Source organism: Myotis lucifugus, unplaced genomic scaffold, assembly GCF_000147115.1.
Source record: "Myotis lucifugus unplaced genomic scaffold, Myoluc2.0 scaffold_420, whole genome shotgun sequence".
Classification (NCBI taxonomy): Eukaryota; Metazoa; Chordata; class Mammalia; order Chiroptera; family Vespertilionidae; genus Myotis; species Myotis lucifugus.
Window position 1 is genome coordinate 365,183 of NW_005871468.1, and position 20,228 is coordinate 385,410.

General features: G+C 51.8%; 2 protein-coding genes and 6 non-coding genes across 9 annotated transcripts in view; 4 read left to right on the forward strand and 4 right to left on the reverse strand.

The window, feature by feature from the left end:
- Positions 1 to 4,265, reverse strand: part of ALOXE3 (arachidonate lipoxygenase 3) — a 25,153-nt gene extending 20,888 nt beyond the window's left edge. Inside the window, exons 1-5 of one of the 2 annotated variants that reach the window (XM_014467968.2) lie at positions 3,992 to 4,265; positions 3,197 to 3,401; positions 2,071 to 2,152; positions 1,439 to 1,558; positions 974 to 1,096 (exon numbers count right to left, since the gene is read on the reverse strand). In XM_014467968.2, the coding sequence (XP_014323454.1) occupies positions 974 to 1,096; positions 1,439 to 1,558; positions 2,071 to 2,152; positions 3,197 to 3,401; positions 3,992 to 4,138 (677 nt within the window). In that variant the 5' untranslated portion in view covers positions 4,139 to 4,265. Of the gene's footprint in view, positions 1 to 973; positions 1,100 to 1,438; positions 1,559 to 2,070; positions 2,153 to 3,196; positions 3,402 to 3,991 lie in introns of both variants that reach the window. The other variant, XM_006102592.3, reaches the window with a different exon arrangement.
- Positions 4,266 to 5,342: 1,077 nt separating this feature from the next.
- Positions 5,343 to 5,415, forward strand: TRNAK-UUU. Its single transcript has one exon. It is a non-coding gene; the product is annotated as a tRNA-Lys (tRNA).
- A 795-nt stretch (positions 5,416 to 6,210) lies between these two features.
- On the forward strand, positions 6,211 to 6,282 carry TRNAQ-CUG. The gene has a single exon. It is a non-coding gene; the product is annotated as a tRNA-Gln (tRNA).
- A 455-nt stretch (positions 6,283 to 6,737) lies between these two features.
- Positions 6,738 to 6,819, reverse strand: TRNAL-UAG. The gene has a single exon. It is a non-coding gene; the product is annotated as a tRNA-Leu (tRNA).
- A 472-nt stretch (positions 6,820 to 7,291) lies between these two features.
- TRNAR-UCU lies at positions 7,292 to 7,378 on the forward strand. The gene is given in 2 exon segments: positions 7,292 to 7,328; positions 7,343 to 7,378. It is a non-coding gene; the product is annotated as a tRNA-Arg (tRNA).
- A 257-nt stretch (positions 7,379 to 7,635) lies between these two features.
- HES7 (hes family bHLH transcription factor 7) lies at positions 7,636 to 10,462 on the reverse strand. The gene is given in 6 exon segments (XM_006102593.3): positions 7,636 to 7,979; positions 7,981 to 8,131; positions 8,133 to 8,379; positions 8,690 to 8,777; positions 9,355 to 9,450; positions 10,361 to 10,462. Coding segments are annotated over 6 exon segments (675 nt in total). The 5' UTR covers positions 10,403 to 10,462; the 3' UTR covers positions 7,636 to 7,928.
- Positions 10,463 to 12,054: 1,592 nt separating this feature from the next.
- Positions 12,055 to 12,125, forward strand: TRNAG-GCC. Its single transcript has one exon. It is a non-coding gene; the product is annotated as a tRNA-Gly (tRNA).
- Positions 12,126 to 19,692: 7,567 nt separating this feature from the next.
- TRNAS-CGA lies at positions 19,693 to 19,774 on the reverse strand. The gene has a single exon. It is a non-coding gene; the product is annotated as a tRNA-Ser (tRNA).
- Between the last annotated feature and the right edge of the window lie 454 nt (positions 19,775 to 20,228).

Genomic DNA, 20,228 nt, shown 5'->3' on the forward strand with positions numbered 1-20,228 from the left:
CCACCTGCCACTCCAGGCGCCACTTCCTGCCCACCCACCCCCAGCATCTGCCTCCTCTAGACACCCGAGTGTCCACTGTACCCCCTCCAGCCATGTCACTCACAGCTTCAGCTGTTGCCTTGAGCTGCTTCGATTGCTAATTAACTCTGTTCCCTAATGATACTGAGTTCCTCCCAGCCAAGAGTATATCCTAACACTACTAGCATCTCCGGAGACATTATTTTGTGCTGGGTGTTACTTCATTAAATTCTCTCCCAAACCTATAAGGTAGGCATGAATATTATTGTCATTTTATAGATGAGGAAACCATTTAGAGCAGTGGTTCTCAACCTTCTGGCCCTTTAAATACAGTTCCTCATGTTGTGACCCAACCATAAAATTATTTTCGTTGCTACTTCATAACTGTAATGTTGCTACTGTTATGAATCGTAATGTAAATATCTGATATGCTGGATGGTCTTAGGCGACCCCTGTGAAAGGGTCATTCGACCGCCAAAGGGGTCGAGACCCACAGGTTGAGAACCGCTGATTTAGAGGCTAAGTGAAAATCAAGGTCACACAGCTAGAAAGCATTGGTTCTGGGAATTGAAACTGACGTGGTCTGACCACTTTCTTAAAGCTTAAGAGCCAGACCTCTCTTTTCTACTCAACAAGGTCCCAGCTGTGCCTGGAACCAGGCTGTGCACAATTCATTGTATTAGTCGGAGGGATGGAAAAAGAATGGATGACTAAGGAGCAAAGCGGAGCCCACGGGGATATAGGGAATGGAGGAGTCTAAGGAGAGAGAGAGGAGCCTGAGGGGCAGAGAGAGAAGAGACTGGGGCCATAGAAGGGGTGACTGGGGCAGGGAGAGGGGAGACAGGGGACAAAGAGAGCGAAGAGGGGCGGGGAGAAGGGAAAGCGAGGCAGAGATGTGGCTGTGCATCAAGGGGCAGAGGCGGACGGAAGAGTGACAGGAGTGCAGGTGCCTCACGCAGGGATGGCATTGAAGATCAGCGAGGTCGTCTTGGTGGCCGAGTATCTGATATTGGGCTCCATGTGCAGCAGAGAGGGGATGTCAATTTTCATGGGGAAGCCAGGCAGGTACCGATTCCCACTGCTAGGGAATAGGAGCGGGTGGGGGCAGAAGAACAGAGAACAGTCAGAAAGGCCCACAGCTCACCTCTCTAATTCCTTCCCTCTCTCTTCCCCCAGACTGCATAGGCCTCCCCTCACTCTGGGCTCCTCCCCTGCCCTCTCCCATCAGGCCTGCAGCCACCTCCTCCTCTCTGCCATATCCCAGGGGCCACCCCTGCCCTACTCTGCTCCGGGCACTTGAATTAAATTGCCCTTATTGTAGTTCACAACTTCTCTTTCCAGGCTGTCTGGGCCCATCCTCTCAACAGACCCTTCACTTCGCAGCCCTCCACCTTCTTCCCATGCCTGGGTCCTTCCTCACCTGTCGTCCTGATTCGCACGCGTTGTTGTCCTGGTCAAGGTAAATTTCTTGTCTGACTCCATCTGCTCAAAGGTGCTGACATCCACGATGCCTGGGAAGCCAGGCGCATAGACCTTCCAACTTCCGGGGGAAAGAGGTGAGAGGTGGTGAGTCAAACTTAGGGTACAGAAACTTTAGCTTCTAAAGACATGCCTTGAAATTAAAACTCCCCAAAACCCCCACTTTCTGGGTAAGTGACAAAGAATTGGGATTTTCTCCCCAAGGCACTGGGCTTCAGATCAGGGTAGCATTTGAGGGCAACATGAATGTCCAGGCTGGGTTAGAGTCGGGTTTAGGCTGAGATTAAGATCACGGCCCGTTTGGAGGTGAGGTTGAGGATAGGCTGAGACCTGTCAGGACCACAGTCACATCAGGGGCTGGGTGTGGATTCACTGATGGGATCGGGACAATGATTGGTACTGGCGTTCTGGGTCTGGACTCCGGGTCAATAGTAGGTTGCGGTTAGGTTTAAATAGTGGTCCTGATTGGAGTTGGGCCCCAAGGTGGGGACAGAGGTCAGAATTAGTAACAGTGTGATTAATTCTGAAGTCAGAATGAAAATGGGGAAAGAAGTGAAGTTAGGTCGCCCTCACCGGTAGCATTCTTGTCGGGCCTGGAGTTCCCGTTTCCTGTGGTCCAGAAGGAGGGGAAGGGAGTCTTGGCAAATAGTTCTCGCTGTGGGGAATGAAATTACTCATCGTTTAAGTCCTTTTTTAAACAACTACTTCTCCATCAAAGCTTGCCTGAGCCCCCAACCCCTGCACCCAACCCCTCAGTAATGTGGACACCCCATGTTCTTCGTGCGTTCACCAGAGATTCAGGACAACCTTGCCACCAAATCCCAACAACCTTCCTTATTGCTTGCATGTTTGTTTCCTTTCCAAGACTATAAACTCTTTCTGAGCAGAAATCACATTGTATTCATTTTTATTCCCAGCATCTGGCATGGTGCCTAGCACAGTGCCCGTAGCATGCATTTGATAAATGAGATGAGCACATATATTCTGTAACGTGGTGGATAGATGGCTGTGATGATAGATGGGGTTCAGAGTGAGGTCTATGAAGAACTCACTATGGGCCGAGGGGTCATGTTCACTTATTTTACCTTGACCTAGAACAGCATCTCTCATCCCTAAGACTCATCTCAAACTAGTCCTGCTTTTCTAGATCAGACAGCTCAGGAGATGTGGCGGGCCAGAGGCTGAGGGAGTTAGACCGCGGCATTCTTGAAAGGTCATCCAAATTCAAAAAGGAATCCTAACAGCAGCCCACAGGGACTTCGGCCACACTGGAAAAGCCAGGAGTGGTGGACAGGGCCTTTCCAGCTCAACACTCAGGGCTTCTCCACCCGTTGAAATGCAATTACTCAGCTTGCAGGATAGCTCCTTTTGGGGTTCTGGAGTTCACTTAGGGAAGTGCAGAGGGAGTCAGCGGAGAACAAACGGCCATCTGCGTGTGTTTGTGTCTGTGTCTGGGTGGTGTGAGTGTACACAGTGCGGGTCTAGTCTCTGTCTGTCTCCAGAGGGGTAGATACGTCTGAGAAGCCCCTGCATTTCAGGGTTAGAGGCTCACCTTTTGCAGAAAGCATCTACTTGGGAGCCCTGAACTTGTGCCACTAACCCCAACCCTGTTCCCTGCACCCTGGGCTCTGGGAGACCCCACCCCTAATCCCAAAAGGTGCGTTCTGCAGCACAAGGCCAGCCCCTGCCTCTGGCCCACCTGTTCCTGGTCGCAGCTCTACAGTGCAGAAGCCCTCAATCCACTGATAGCAGGGGAAGTGGAAAAGGGCACCGTCGGGGGCAGTGACACAGATGTGGCTGCAGTACCAGGAGTCCTTGCGGAAATAAGCATAGCGCTCCTTGTGTAGACGCAGCAGCAAGAGCTCACCCAGCTCTGCTGAGCAGCGCACTTTGTACTTCTGCACCTGAGGGGACCAACAGAGGAAGCAGGTGAGAGGCGAGGAACTGCCGGAGCTGTCCTGCACCTTGCAAGGTGCGTCTGAACCCACACCTGTTCTGGCATAGAAACCTGAGCTGCCGCTAACCCATGTGACGATTTTGTATGAGTTAGAAAAAAAGCACCCCTTTCACCAGGCAGAAGCAACCGCAGCTACCACAGGCAGGGTAGGTTCTGGATTGCACTAGCCCCCTTGGTGGCCAACTTCTCCCCAAGACCCACCAACAAACAATCCTGGGCCTGGTAGAGGCAGGTGGATGCCCCCCAGAGAAGAAGAAACCCAGACTCTGGGAGTTCAAGCGACTTGCCCAGGGCCCACCTTCAGTTATGAGAGGAGAAGCTGGGAAGCCATTGGAATTCTGTCCCCTTGCCCAGGACTCCTTCACAGCCCCGCCTGGGTAGGGTTTATCATCCCCAGGAAAGACAGGAACCAGACAGAGCCAGCAGCCAGAGTTCTGCAGGAGGTGATCAGCCCTGAAGGAAGACGGTCCCCTCCTTCAGGGTCCCCTGCTGGCCCTGCCCCTCAGGGGTGCTCCTCCCTCTCTCTTCTGTACTCACCGATCCAGGGGCGAAGTCCCTGCCCACGCGATCCAGCAGCTGCTTGGGGCTCTCACCATACATGCCCACCAGAGTGACGGAGATGTTGTCCAGTGTGCCTGCCCCCAGGTAGGCACCAGTGGTCACACACACGCGGTACACGGCCATGATGGGAGGGACGGAGGGATGCCTCCGGACAAGGTGAGCCCCAGCAGCGGGCGGCCTGGTGGTGAGCAGCAGGAGGAGCAGGACTGGATGGCTGTGATGCTGAGCCGCTGGATGGGAGGTCTGGGGGCGGGAGGGTGGGGGGTAGGGGGAAAGGCCTTGGAGGAAAGGCCCAGCTCCCTCCGAGATGTTTTCTCTGTCCTGAAGCTCCGGCCTCTGCCCGGGCCTCTGCTCACTGCCGGCTCCCTCTCCCCGCCCACACCTGTCTTCTAATAGTTGTTTGCTTGCCTCTGGCGCAGCCGGTCTCTCTGGCTGGCAGGACAGGGCTCACCCAGATGGATATCAGGAGCCCCAGCCTCGCTGGGAAGGGAGGGACCAAATGCTCAGAAAGAGACAGCGAGTAGGTGACGCCTGTATGATTGGGACATGGTGAGGGGCCCTACAGATGCTCTGGGGCCCTTGTCCGCCCGGCCACTCCCAAGTTCCCCCTCCCCAAGACCCTTTCCTCATCTCTCAGCCACAACCGGGGACAAAGCACCCACATTCCTACTTGTGAATCATCCACGTGAATCACTGTACAGTAGTAAGACACACTCAGCCAGAAATCACACGTGCCTTCAGCCACACGCAGGCGAGTCTCACGCGCATTCCTGCACCTCGCGTGAGGGTCAGAAACAGCTCTCCTGTCACCCCACACTCTGCACCGCCCTCCCACGCCCGGCCCTCCGTGACCCCTGTCTTTGGCATGCCAGATCTCAATCTCTCCCTTGGAATGGAGCTCGTCAGGGTATCGAAGTGGACTCCCGGCGCACAGTATCTGAAGGTCCCCTGTGGCATTCGGGCCCGCCCTCGACCTTCGGGCCGGTGGGCGGGAGCGGGGGTGCCCGAGTGCCTAAGATTTAGGTCATTCATACCCCGCAGAAACCTCCCGGCGAGGAAAGCCCGCAGCCGGCAGCGGCCCCGCGCGGCCAGTCCCGGCACCGCGCTATCCCAGCCCCCGGGCCTCCAGCCCTAGCTACCGAACGGCGGAAACTACTCGAGGGAGGCCGGTGGGAAGCGCGATCAGCAGTTGCCCGGTGCTCCAGCTTCCTTAGGGTCTGTGCCGGCATCCTCGGAGCACTTGCATACAATTCCCCTTCGGTTTTGCGAGCGTGAAATTTTACAGGTCTAATACTCTTAAAGATGCCAGAGCAGGAAAAGCCTCAGAGCCCGGATAGCTCAGTCGGTAGAGCATCAGACTTTTAATCTGAGGGTCCAGGGTTCAAGTCCCTGTTCGGGCGTTCAATTTTTTTCTAACTAAACACTCATTTCTAAGTACAATTAATATTTGTATACCTTCAAACAAAACAAAGGAAAAGAATAACAAAAATTCTCTTAATTAGTTTTAAAAGGAAGTGGTATTTAAAAGGAAGTGGTAAAACGCCAAGTTTTTAGTTTTCAGAAGATAGAACGAATAATGGGAAGGAAAGTAGAGATGCTTTAGAGTAGTACATATACGAGTCATATATGCTAACTTAAATTTTCTAGTAGCCACATTAAAAAGAATAAAAAGTTTAATCAAGATGTGTATACATTAAGTGTGTGAAGTTTTTGTATATCAATTATACTTCAATAAAACTAAAAATGTAATAATAATCATAGAAAAATAAACTAGGGGGGTAACAGGAGTACATGGGAGATCTCTCTACTTTCTGTTCAATATTTCTGTAAACATAAAACTGCTCTAATAAATAAAATCTGTCATTTTCTTTAAAAGAGTAAAAAGCAACAGTTGAAATTAATTTTAATAACATATTTTATTTAACCCCAAGTATCCAAAATCTGAGCATTTTAACATATAATCAATATTTTAATGTTAATGAAATTATAACTTTTTCTGTACTAAGTCTTCTATGTACGGTTTCCATTTTACATTTACAGTACATTTCAATTCATATTTTAGATGCTTGATAACGGCGTCTACCTTATCTAACAATTGTTTTTGTGTTGTTTTGTTCTCTGTAAATAGTAGAGTGCAGGGCAATAAGAACAGAGTTTACAATTACATAAATATTCAGAAGGCGCTTTCACCAGTTGGTTCCATGGTGTAATGGTTAGCACTCTGGACTCTGAATCCAGCGATCCGAGTTCAAATCTCGGTGGAACCTAAAGTTTTGTTTTTCACAATTGTCAATATGTTCCATTATGTATTGGTTTTATATATAAGGTTCTTTTATGAAGAGTATTTAAAAAGAAAAACTACAATTCTGTTCTTTGAGCTTTCACACTAGGCAATTGAAGCCCCTAGCACTCTGAGGAAAACACAATCACTTGAATATGTATATGAACACGTGCGCTAATTTTGAGAGATAAGAATGTTATTTGAGAACATGTTAATGGGGAGATCAGTTACTAAGAAAAGGTTACTTGGGCAGTTTCCATCAGGTCTTGGTTTGGGGCTGGGATGCAGATCTAGGTAGGATACGTCTTGAATACCAGAGAGGGATGACAGTGGCGAGACCTCTATGAGGAGTCCTCATAAAATTGAGGAAGATCCCACAAGGTCCTGCATGAATTGTTACAGGAGGCATGAACCACGAGGGGGGCGAAAAAAACTTTAGTTTGGCAGCGGTGGGATTCGAACCCACGCCTCCGGAGAGACTGGAGCCTAAATCCAGCGCCTTAGACCGCTCGGCCACGCTACCTGCGTGAAGTAAGAGTTCCTCCACACTCCTCCTAAGAGACTATAGATAAGTAAGCTAGAAATGGTTGTATTAAATTGGCTGGTCTTCTTTGGAAACCATCTAGATTTAGAACTGCAGAGCAGCGGATAGCAAAGCAGATAGGCCAAAGGAAACAAAGACACAGAAATTTACAACGAAATAAGTTTATTTTGATGAGTGGGGCCACATCTGGGAGTGGGGTGCGCCTGGGCTGGAAGCATCATCCTCCAAGCAGGCAGCTGGAGCTCTGTGCTCGTCCCCTCACTCATGTTGCTCTCTCTCCCTGTTTCCTCCACCCGTGTGCTCCCGCACTCCCACCTGGCTCACCTGCTTTGCTCCCGCTACCTCTCCCTGGTAGGTCTCAGGTCCTAACCGCGAGCTCTTGGTACGCCCCTCCCTCTCCCCCTCCCCCATCCAGCTCCCGTATGCCGTCAGACGCCGCCGCTAGTTAGCGGGCTCTGTGGCGCAATGGATAGCGCATTGGACTTCTAGTGACGAAAGAGCGATTCAAAGGTTGTGGGTTCGAATCCCACCAGAGTCGGTTTTATTCCAACTTTTATTTTCTTTCCTTTTTTTTTTTTTCTCCTAAAGGTCCCGTCCCTCTCCCCCTATCCTAACTCTGTTTTCCATCTGTTTTCAGTTCCAGCCTCAGTCTCTGCTCTGCTCTCTTCTTTACTTACCTGTCTGCCCTGGGACTTGGGCCTCGGAGAGCAGGACTTGGGGGACAGGAGACAGAAGGGGAGGGAAAGTAGGCGTGGACGCCGAGATAAAGGCAGGCCCCTGGCTTTGGGACACACGGGGATTTAATAACCACTTTATTCCATGCACTAGGGACTCGAGAAGGGGTTGGGGCTGGGCTGGGACAGAGAGGGTACAATCCTAGACGCAAGGGGGGCAGGGGAAAGGGACAGGAACCAGGAAAATATATATTTATATAGATACTCTAATATAGACCACATCTCACCCGCGCGCTGCGCCCGCGCGCCCCGCCGCCCTCCCCAACACCTCCTCGCCCGGACTCCCGGATCCCTCTGCTGCCCTTAGGCTGGAGTCTCTACCCTACCCCCAGCCCCGCCCCCACCCCCCAAAGCTTAGGGCCAAGGTCTCCAGAAAGCGGGCGGCGGGAGCGGCGGGGCCTTGGGGCGCCCCGTCTTGTCTGTAAGGAGGCGGAGGCGGCGGCTGCAGTCCGGTGAGGGGTGCCGGCTCGCCGGAATCCCCGGCGTGGGGGGAGCAAGGGGACGGGGACCAGGCGCAGCCAGGGCTAGGGGAGCCCTGGTGCACTGGGGGCGCTGGTGCAGCGCGGGCCAGGCGCCGGGGCGGCGGGGTCCAGCGGTGGGCGCGATGCTTGGGGCCTCGGATCGATGGGTTCCGGCCGGGGCGGCTTGGGGCGCAGGTAGACATGCAGCGCGGAGAAGAGCTGGGCACGGGCGGCCGGGCTGGCGTCGTGCGCGAAAGCCGCCAGGCGAAGCAGGCACTCCCGGAAACCGGACAAGTAGCAGCTGGCGAGCGCCTCGGCGTCCTGGGCTGGGAACCGGGGGACCCCTGGAGCCGCGGGGCGGGTGCGGCCGACGGGAGGACGGGCGGTCAGGGCAGGGGCCCGGCAGGGGTAAGGGAAGGGCGGGGCGCAGAAGTACCAAGGCCGGACAGGCGCACAGAGACAGGAAACCAAATGGACGGACAGAGAGAAAATGAGGGAGACACAGAGACAGACACGCGCGGGTGTTATTAACCTCGCCTCAGAGCGGAGCCTGCCACTCCCCAAGCCCACCGTCCACGGCAGAGTCCGCCCATCTACCCCGGCCCGGGCCTCGGTGATCCCCCCTCCCCTCCGCTGCCCACCCCCGCGCTGTACCCGGGGGCTCCACCCGGCTTCGCTCCCTCAAGTAGCCCACGGCGAACTCCAGTATCTCTGCTTTCTCCAGCTTCGGGTTCCGGAGGTTCTACAAACAGGAGGGGAGGGCGCAAAGACAGAGGGGTGGGGAGAGAGGGGGAAAGTGGCAGGGGGAAGGAAGGAGGGAGGGGTGCAGGGGCTGGGGGTGCCCCCGGATCGCGTGTGCGCGCTGACCGCAGAGCGCGCTCCCGAATGCGGCGTGGAGAGGACCAAGAACGGTCCTCACCCACCCTGCGAGGAAACGGTCCGACCCGAGGGGAGGAAACCAACCCCGCGCTGGGAGGAGGGCATTTAAAGTAGCAAACCCAGTGAGTGAAATGAACCACCCTGCTGGCTGCTGGGGGCGGAGAGGGAAGGCAGAGGAAGAATCTGCAGACCCGGAGGTTGAAACAGACCCACCCTGGAGGGAAATGTACAGAGCAAGGTGTGAAACTTACAGACCCGAGAGGCGGCCACGAAGATCGCGTTCTGAGAGCAAGAAGGGGTCTGGGATGGGATTCCAAGGGCGGGACTCAGGTGAGGGTGCCTCGGGGCCAGGGTCGCCAGTGCAGCCAGCATTTGTCCCCACCCAAGTGGGAAGCCCTGGGACGCGAGGACGGGGTGCTTGGGGGTCCGGAAGGACTGACCTGGTCCCGGGTCCGCTCCAGCAGCAGCAGCCTCAGCTCTTCTAGGCTGCGGTTGATGCGATCTCGGCGCCGCTTCTCCACTAGCGGCTTCAGCATCTGGGACCAGCAGGAAAGGGAGAGCGGGCCGACGGGACCAAGACTCAGCGCGGCCGCGCGGGCGTGGGGACCCCGCCGCTGGGACAGTCCGGCCTCCACCCCTTCCCCAAGACTCCTGAGAGCCGAGGGCCCGACCCGCTCGACCCCTCTCCGCTCCCCCTCCCAGCGCCCCTAGGGCCAATTTCTGGAGCTCGCCTCCTCTCTCTCCCGGGTCTTCTGCATCCTCCTCTCAGTCTTGTCCTCCCTCCTCCCCTCTCTGTGTCTCTCCTCCTCTTTTCTCTCTACTTCTCCGCATCGTGCAGTGTCTCTCTGTCTCAGTGGAGAACTTTGAGGGCCCTCTTTGCGCCCAGACACGTGGGCCACAAGGTGCCGGACTCAGAGTTGGCGGCCCTGAGTGTAGAAAGGGAGATACCCCGCGCGACCGCACCTCCTCTTCTCCCTCTAACCCGTCTGAGCGGTCACCCTTCGTAACTGGTTCTAAAATCCTCCACCCCCCAAAAAATAAAATAAGATAAAATCCTCCACCCCGCCTCAGGCCTCTGGAGCCCGTGCCCACCGGGCCAGCCCGCGCGGAGCAAGTGCGCGTCTCGCCTTTCATTCCCGCCCTCCTCCCTCCACCCTCCTCCCCGAGCTCTGTGCTCCTCTCGGTGGTTTCACGCAAACACCAGCCCCCGCCCGCGTCCCCGCGACCGCAAGCTGCCAACTCCCGTGACCCAAACCCCAGCCTGGTGCTTCTGCCGCCCACGCAGGTCCTGCCTGACCCTGCCCCCTCCTTCAGGCTTTGCAGCTCCCTCCCCAGCTCCTGGCTCCGCGGGTCTCCCGTGCACATCGCCCCCTGCAGCCCAGCGCTCAGAGACACGGTCCCCTGCCCCGACCAGGGATCTCGGCTCCCTCTTCTCCCGCCGCTCACCTTGGGGCCGTCCCTATTCTCGGCTCGATCCCGGGTGACCATCGCTCCTCCGGACCCTGGTGTGGACGAGCCCCTGCTCCCGTTGCGCCTTATATGCCTCAGGCTCCCGGGAGCCGGGGGGTGGGGGAGGAGGACCAGGACCCGCCCTCTTAGGCACCCGGATCCCTCCGGCTGGGCCCCCGGCACGAGGCTCCCGGAAAGGGGAGGAGCGCTAGGGGGAGGGGGAGGCGTGGAACGGGCCTGGGAGTGTGGGAAATGAGGGGTCAGCGGAGCACCAGCTGTTTTAAGGACCATAAGGCTGTATAATGAGGCGGGCCCAGCTGAAGGGAGGAGGTTATTAGGGGGGAGAGTGTTCAGGTGATTTGGGGTCAGAATTTGCCACCAGAATCGCAGCTTGTTTGGGCGGTCACCGTACCCCCGCTGACAGTAAAAAAGAAGGGAGCACCCCTCGGCCCCTAGGCTGGATCTTAGACATCTTCACCCCAAATTATCCTGCTTAAAATAAGAAGAGACCTAGCGTGTGGGGGGTGGATCTATCTAATTCAGCTGGGGTTCTGCCTGGAGGGGGAAGAGACGCGCTGTGAGATCGAAGGCGGTCATTTAATTCCCCAACAGGGGAGGGACTGGGGCCGCACAGGAGTCCGGAGGGGCGGCGGGGGCCCGCGCTCGGCGCACTGGTCTAGGCCTGGACCGTTTGCGCTGAGGTATGCACTCGAGGTCCAGCTCATCCCTGCAGGATCTAGGGGGGGAGGGGGGGGCACGGCGTGTTATCAAGTAGCTATTACAGAACCAAAGCAGGTAACCGGGAAGAAGACCATCCTGAGGGGTGTGTGGACTGGGGCGAGGGGAACCTCAAAGAAGAGGAAGCGAAGCGCGGGCAGGAGGCGGAGAGATCTTTCCATTTACAAGGATTTGATTCAAAAAGGTGGGAGATTCGGGCGCGTGGCTGCCAGGACACCTGACACGTGTGCGCCCGCTCCCAGGAACCTCCTGGTAACTATAGGGGAGCAGGGAGCAGGCAGTTTTCTTAAAGGGACCTACACCCACCCCAAACCAAGACCATGACCCTCTGCAGAATGATGCGACTTCAGGGGGAAACGATCGATGAGGTAAAATCAGAGATTTAACAGGACAGCAAGAGTGCTAGCGACAAGGAGACGTCAAGATAAGGTTGGAGACCAAGTCGGAAGATAGACGCGGAGTAGGGAGCGGATGGGACTCCGCCTGGCCCTCCCCGTGCCCCTCCACAACTTGATATTCTTCACGGAGCCTAGCCTGCCAAAGCCCGAGCCCGAAGCGACGCAGACCTTGGGGAGGGCGCTCCCATTTGGGTTCAGGGCCCCCAGCAATCCCACCTCCCCGTACCTGGGCCAAATGGGAACGCAGATGTGTGGCCCCAGTAGCCCCCGCCGCCCCCCTCCTTGGGAACCTGGGCTCAGGCTGAGTTTTTCGCACCTGCACGCGAGGTTTGGGGGCCCCGGGCTGTTCGCACCCGGGTGTGGGGCCGCCCCTGGCCATATGGGGCGACTTTATGGCCCAGTGGCCGTATCCGGGAGAGAGGAAGGATGGCTGGGTTGCTCCACCCACCTGAACTATTCAGACCCACTCTTTCGCTAGGTCCCTGGCTGACACAACCCGCCTGATCACCGCTATGTTGCCCTCTTATAAGCTCTGGTGAAGCCCGGCTAGAGCGCGCATTGGTGGTTCAGTGGTAGAATTCTCGCCTGCCACGCGGGAGGCCCGGGTTCGATTCCCGGCCAATGCAACGTTGCTTTTTCACAACAAAAACTGAAAGAAGTTTGATATTTCTCTGAGAAGCACCTTTCATTAATATTTTCACCACATATTAATATATTACTTTTTACTCTACTGAAGGGTTTGAGGCTCTGGTGGAGATCTTGATTCCATACCTCCTCACACGTCCATCCTCCCAACCAGGGGGTCCTGCTGCCTTGCCCACCACTCCCTTCGCCCCCGCCCCCGCACCTCCGCAGGCGTGACCCTGAGAAAGGGCACCGCGCTCGGATCCCTGCCCCGGGGGTCCTCTGGGCCCTCCGCGGGGGAGGGGCGAGGTCTTCCCGCCCCGTGCGCTCTAATTCCCTTGCTCTTCTTTCCACCTCTCCGCCTCGCTCGCTCTCTGTCCTACCTCCTGTTCTCTCTGAAGCGCCCTTTCTTTTTCCAAGTCCAAGGGTCTCGGCCTTTGGTGTCTTGCAGTCTTTCTGTGCTGCGTACCTCTTGGCGTCTCTGTCTCTGTCTATTTCACGTTCTTTCCAGGTCTCTTAGCAACTTTTGCGCTCACCTCTCTGGGTCTTCAGTTGTCTCTGCGTTTTTGACTCGGGGTCTCTCCAACTTCTCCGTCTCTCTCTGCGTCTGCATCTCGGTGGCTGGGTGTCTCTGCGATCTCTCGGCTTCCCTCCGGGTCTCTGTCCCCTGCCCGCACTCTGCGCTCCCACGCTCCTGACATCCCCTGGGAAGCTCGCTCACACCTCGGGGATCCTGCCACCTCCCCGCCCGCCCCTTCCCGGGGGCTTTGATCCCGCACGCGTCGCGCCAGCGGGAGGCCCAGCGCCCCGCCAGCTGCCGCGGCCACTCTGAAGCGGGGGCGGGGCGGCTGGGTCCCCCCACTGGCCGCGCGGGTTTCAGGTCTTCCGGCGGGTTGGCCCCCCTCCGCGCCCCTCCTGCTGGATCTGTCTCCGGCAGCTGCCTAGGCTGTGCTGAGGCTGCGTCTCGGCCTTGTCTGCCTCGGTCACTCTCTCTGGAGCTCGGCCTGGGCCCGGGCCCCTGCCGCTGGTTTCTGTCTCCTGTCCTCTCAGTTGTCTGTTTCATCTGGGCCCGGTCTGGGTCTTTCTCGTCTCTGGATTGTGTCAGTGGATGGCAACGCTCTCTTCTCGATTCTAAGGTGGGACAGTGGCCCCCAGAAGGAAATCGTACAACATCTGAGCATCTGTGTGTCTGCGCGCACAGCCGTGTTGTACGCACGCAGCCGGTATTTGTGGAGTGCCTCCTGTGGTGCTATGGTTAGACTTTGAGGGAACATTGGATCTGGTCTCCCCTGAAACTTAGAGTGGGCAGGGGAGACAGAAAATAACTAAGAAAGCAGAAAATAATATAAATTCAGATGCCATGAGGCTGGGGCGGGCGAGGAACACCGGATATGGCAATGGCTTGAGAGTGAGGGAAGTGCTACTTTCAGTCTGGGTGTTCAGAGGCAGCCTCTATCAGGAGGTGACATTTGAGCCCCGCTTAGCCAACCATGAGACCAGGCAAAACAAAAACAACAACACACACACACAAAAAAACCCACAAAACAAACAAACAAACAAACAACAGCAAAAAAGAAAAAAGAAAAGAAAAGAAACCCAGCAAGTGCAAAGGCGCTGGGGCAGGAAAGGGGTTTGCTGGTGGGAGCTAGAGAAAGAGGGCCATTGTCCCCAGGAGGGAGAATTTTGAGCTGCAAAAATGGAAGGAATGGATTTTAGTCTAAGTGCAATGGGAAACTGGTGGAGAATTTTAATAGGAAAGTTATATTCACTGACTTTTGTATTAAAAGATCACTTTGGCCCTAACTGGTTTGGCTCAGTGGATAGAGCGTCGGCCTGCGGACTGAAGGGTCGATGTTTCCCTCTCATTGGTGTTTCTAACTCTCTATCCCTCTCCTTTCCTCTCTGTAAAAAATCAATAAAATATATTTTTTTAAAAAAAAAGCCCTTCTCGCTCCAAACACACACATACACACACTCACTTCAGGCCCCCCAAACCTGAGAGGAGCTTTTGGGGCCCAGTGATTTTTCTCCAGCCACTGTTCCTGTGCAGATGTGGCTCTGAGGACATTCCTACCCCCATTCCCAGCATTTATGGGGGTATTGGATAGGGTCTCTGTGGGCCTGGCATGCCTCTATGTCAGTGTGGGCCTGTATGTATGTCTGTTTGTGTCTGTGCACAAGGCGTGTGTATGAATATCTGGGTCTCCAGCCTCTTCCTGGCCATGCTCTCGACACTGGGCCACTGGGCTTGGGAGAGGGGAGCTCCTGTCCCGCACGTGCTGGGTCCATACAGAGGCAGGGGGCAGGGAGGAACTGAGACAGCACAGCTGGTCCAGTTGTCTGAGCTTCCCCTCCCTGCTGGGATTCCTCCCCAGGCCTGGGTTCCGAGGCTCAGCTCCTCCCTCTTTGTTCTTCAAAGGGAAAGCTGGCTTCCTGGGACCCCCCTGGGTCCTGGGTAGGGGGAGTGTCTAGGGTTGGATCCTGGAGGTTGGGGATTGGGAAGTAGGAGGACCAGGCCTCTGGGCCAAAGGAAGAACCAGGATAGAAGACCTTCATATATCCCCAAACAAAACAAACAATACTCCTTGCTCTTAGAGTCATACACTCCTTGTGGGGGAAGCAGTCCAATGAACATTGTACAAAACTTACCTTTTGTTGGATGATGGTAAGTGCTAGGGGGGAAAGTGAGGCAGGGGAGTGGAGAGTGAGAACTGCAATTTTAGACGGTATGGTCAGGGAAGGCTCATTGAGGTGAAATGTAAGGTGAGAGGTCAAACTACAGGGCTGCTGGGGGAAGAACACTCCAGGCAGAGGGCTTTGGCCTATGGAAAGGCCTTGAGGGGCAACGTGCCTGGTTTGTCAGAAGAACAGAGAGCAGCAGAGCCTGCATAGGCGTGGTTGGAATGGAGGCAGCGAGTGCAGAAGTTGTAGGAGGTAAGATTGGAGCCATCATGGGAAGGCTGGTTATGAAGGACCATCTAGGCCAGTGATGGTGAACCTTTTGAGCTCGGCGTGTCAGCATTTTGAAAAACCCTAACTTAACTCTGGTGCCGTGTCACATATAGAAGTTTTTTGATATTTGCAACCATAGTAAAACAAAGACTTATATTTTTGATATGTATTTTATATATTTAAATGCCATTTAACAAAGAAAAATCAACCAGAAAAATGAGTTCGCATGTCACCTCTGACACGTGTGTCAGAGGTTCGCCATCACTGATCTAGGCCCTGAGAAGACTTTGTCAGGACTCATTCATCTCGCAGTGAGATGAGAAGCCGGTGAAGGGCTTTTTCTCTGTTTGCTTTTTTTTATATAATTTTAAACTTTAAGAAAAGTTATAATAATAATACAAGAATGCCTGTATACTCTTTTCCCAGGTCTATTAACTATTTACATTTGTCCCCTTCACCTTATCACTGCCCTCTAAATAGAAAATATTTGTTTTCTGAACACAAACTCAGTGTGTGTTTCCTAAGAACAAGGACATTTCTAGCATAATCGTATGTAATAGGACAAAAATCAATATCAGGAGGTGAAAATTAATATAATACTCTTATTTAATCCCCAATCCATATTCAGATTTCCTCAAGTGTTTCAATGACATCCTTTAAGCTCTTTTTCCCAATCCAGGGTCACATGTTGCATTTAGTTGTTATGTCTCTTCAGTCTTATTTAATCTGGAAGAACTTTTTTTTTTAACATTTAAAGAATATTATTTTAATCATATGTTTTTCTTCAAACAAGGAAAAATTCTTTACTTTAGAACCTGGAGATTTTAGTGGAATATTGATGAGCAGGTGAGTAACTTTGGGACGTAAGTTTTATTCTATAAACTTAGGTCTAAGTGACATGACAAAATTTTATTGTGTAGTTTCCTTTTTCTTAGAGTCAATACTTGCTTTGTTTTTTTGGTTTGTTTAGTTTTCTATAATGTATTATTAATTCTTTACCCAAGCTCAACTTAAACTCTCAAGTGTGAGCAAACGGGTCACATCACCCATCAACTTCAGCTTTAACAATTATTTAAAACAGCAATCATACCCTAGCTGGCTTGGCTCAGTGGATAGCGCGTCAGCCTGTGGACTGAAGGGTCCCAGGTTCGATTCCAGCAAGGGCACATACCTGGGTTGTGGGCTCATTCCCCAGTAGGGGGTGTGCAGGAGGCAGCCAATCAATGATTCTCTCTCATCATTGATGTTTCTATCTCTCTCTCCTTCTCCCTTCCTCTCTGAAATCAATAAAGAAGTATGTTTTTTTAAAAAATAAATAAAACAGCAATCATGAGAGAGAATCACTGATCAGCATACTGCTCCCACCTGAATGGGTTTCTGCTTCTCTTTGCTACACAGCTCCTGGGGTTTTCTTCATCATCACCTTGAGAATTCCCTTCACGTCTTTTTTTTTGTGTTAGGCTCTGAGTTTCTTGTAAGTCATGTCCCCTTGCCTTACTTCCTCTGTTTTGGTGTAGTGCAGTCTCTAGTTTGCTTTGAGAAGGAATGGATGGGATTTTTCCTTTTAAACATTACCTGTCTGAAAATGTCTTCACCTAATTTAATTGATAGTGTGGTTATCAAATTCTAATCTGGAAGAATCTTTGTTGTTCTCGAGCTTCACAATTTTGCAGAGTTCAGGATCGTCATTTTGTAGAAAGTCCTTCAGTTTGGCTTGTCAGATGGTTCTCCGTGGTTAAATTCAAATTATTCAGGTTGTGCATTTTTGGCAGAAATGTCACCCAGAAGCGATGTTATGTCTTTCTCAAAGCATTCCATCAGAAGACAGGTGTCAGTTTGTCCCAATATTGAGATATTGTCTTCGATCATATGGTTAAGGTGGTGTTCGCCTGGGTTCTCCACCGTAAAGTTATTATTTCCTTATAGTACTAATTAACATGTAATTTGTGGGAAGATACTTTGAGATTCCTTAACGCCCACTAATTTAGTGTCCATTGATGATTTCCAACCATTGATGATTTCCAACTTTAGTACGCCCTCTATATTTATTAGTTGGCAATTTACTGTAAATTTCCTTTATTTATTTATACTGATATGAACTTTAGATTCTTATTTGACTCAATGATCTGTAATCCACCACAATCATTATTTATTTTATGCTCAGATTGTCCCAGATTTTGACTTCAGTCCCTAGCTACTGTGTCTTTTTTATATATACCCAATATTCTCTCTTTACTTTCTGGCAACAAAATGTTTAAAAGATAATCTCATAATTTTGAAACCCCAGCCCTGAAATCAGCCTTTAGCCTTTTCCCCAAGGAGCTCTGATTCATTTTAATAGAGTGATATTCAGTAACCAAGATCTGGACACTTGGTGTACTTACCACTATCACTAGTTGTGTATCATTCCTTTGAGGCTCTCCCAGTGGACAGAGCTAAGAAATATATGTATGTGTGTACGCGAATGCATGTATTTCTTTTTTTAAATATATTTTTATTGATTTCAAGAGAGAAAGAGAGATATAGAAACAACAATGATGAGAGAGAATCATTGACCAGCTACTTCCTGCACACCCCCCCCCCCCCCACTGGGGATAGAGCCTACAATCCAGGCATGTGCCCTTGACCAGAATCGAACCCAGGACCAATAGAACCCAGGACCCTTTAGTCCACAGGCCGATGCTCTATCCACTGTGCCAAACTGGCTAGGGCTGTGTTTATTTCTTTATCTATATATTAAAAGCAAGAAATTCATAGATACTCCATTGAAAGAAGAGAGGAATGAAAATCATTTATTGTTTTACAAAGAATCACTTTGACCCTGGTTGGTTGCTCAGTGGTTAGAGCATCGGGCCACACACTAAAAGGTCTTGGGTTCTATTCCCGACCAAGAGCATGTACCTGGGTTGAAGGTTCAATCCCCGCTCCACTGGCAAGTGCAGAGGGAGGGAGCAACCAGTTAATATGGCTCTCTCACATCTATGTTTCTCTCTCTCCCTCCCTCCTTCCCTTCTACTCTCTCTAAAAACCAATGGAAAAATATCCTTGGGTAAGGATTAACCAAAAAAACTTTTTTTAAATCACTTTGCTCAATGTGTTCAGAATAGACTGCAAGAGAACAAGAAACAAGAGCAGATAATCGGGGTGAAAGATGAGGGTGGCTTGGGCCAGGGTGTAGTGGTGAAGTAGTCAATTTTTTTTGTTTACATATTTTAAATAAGAAGTTGCTGACATTCAACGTGCAGTGTGTGAGAGAAGAATCAGAGAGGATCCTAAGGTTTTTAGTCTGACCAACTGAAGAAATGGAATGTCCACTAACCCAGATGGGAAGACGACAGGTGGAGCAGGTTTTGGGAAGACACATCAGGAGTTTGGTTTGGACATCTTAAGTTTGTTATTGCCAACCAGATAGTCAAGTGGAAATGATATGTAGGCAATACTATATATGCATCTGTAACTCAGGGAACAGTGCTGGAGCTAGAGATGAGAATTTTGGATGTATTCATGTATTACTAGTTGATATGTAAATCCCTGAGACTGGAGATCACTAAAGGAGTGAGTACAGATACAAAAGAGGTTGGAAAATTGAGCCTTAGAAACAAGCCAACATTTAGAGATCCAGAAGATGATGAGTCAGCAAAGGAGTTTGTGAATGAACTGCTAATGACCTAGAAGGAATATCAGAAGAGTGTGGTGTCTTGGGAGGCAAGTGAAGAGAGTGCTTCTCAGAGGGAGTAAGCATCTGTGTCAATTGGTCATTTGGTAACCTTAACGAAGGCAGCTTTGATGAATGGGGGCAGGAGCACCTGACTGGAGAGAGTTCAAAGGAGACTGGGAAAATGGAATTGGAGGCAGTGGGTATAACATGTTGCAGGAGAGGGGAACAGAGAAATGGAGGGATAGACGAAGGGGGAACATGAGGTCAAGATAGCTTTTGTTGTCTTGCTTACTCTAAGTTGGAATACATTTTAGTCTGTAGGCTGGTGGGAATAATCCAGTTAGAGAGGGAAAATCTGATGGTATGGGAAAGAGAGCAAGGTTCGTGAGCCCTTGTGGGCCAGAGGGAAATGGAGATCTACTTAGTAAGTGTAGAGGTTGGTGGTAAGTGGAAGGATTCATCTACATACTGAGGGAAAGGAAGGGAGAGTCTGTGGCCACAGACAGGTAGGTAGGTAAGTAGGCAGGTGAGTGCAATTCTGGATATCAATGGTAAAATCTCTTCAGAATGCCTTATTTTCTCAGTGAAACAGGAAAATTGAGGGGGGATGCAGGGATTTATGGTTTGGAGTGAAAGGAAAGGAAACAAAATAGTATAGAAGGGTTGCAAGGTGAATGAATTATGGAAATGTAATACGATTGATCAATGGACTTGAGGAATCACCTGAGTTTGGTGGAATTATGAATTCAAATTGGCAGTTAAAAGGCTTCTGCAGGACACAACCTTCGGAAATGTAGGAAGGACTAGAAAGCCTGCAAGAGGGCGTTCATGGAGTGGTCACGGGTGATTGAGTCTCTGAGTTCGAGAATAAATGCAGGATCTTCTCCAAGGAAAGAAATGACTGAGAAAACAAATTACTCTTCTTCCGAAGGCAGTATTCACAACCCCAAAACTACTGGCGCTGTGAGCAGGATTCGAACCTGCGCGGGGAGACCCCATTGGATTTCGAGTCCAACGCCTTAACCACTCGGCCATCACAGCCACAAGGGGCCCTACCTCCGCACAACTATAGCTGTCTATAAAGAGGTTTGCCCCTGGCCGATCCTGTCCCGCCTCCACCGGGTTATCTCGAGATGTTTTGCATATGGACCTGGACTGGATGCTGCTGGCCGCGCCTGCTTTGCATCAGGCATCAGCAGCCCTGTGGGCGCAACTTTCCTTTTCTCCTTCCTCGCACGGAGCCCAGTATGGCTCCATCGAAATAAGCCCAAATCGGCCCCAAACCCTTGAAAGCAAAGGGATGCCCGATTGCGAGAAGCCTTTTGGAGGAGGCGGAGATGCGTTCGCCCCTCAGCAATAATGTACTACTGGCAGCTGGGCCAGGTACCGCTGGGATTCGAATCCAGGATCTCCTTTTTGCGCAGGCACTTTATTTTACTTATTGATTTTAGAGAGGAAGAGCGAGACACATTGATTTGTTGTTCCACTTATTTAC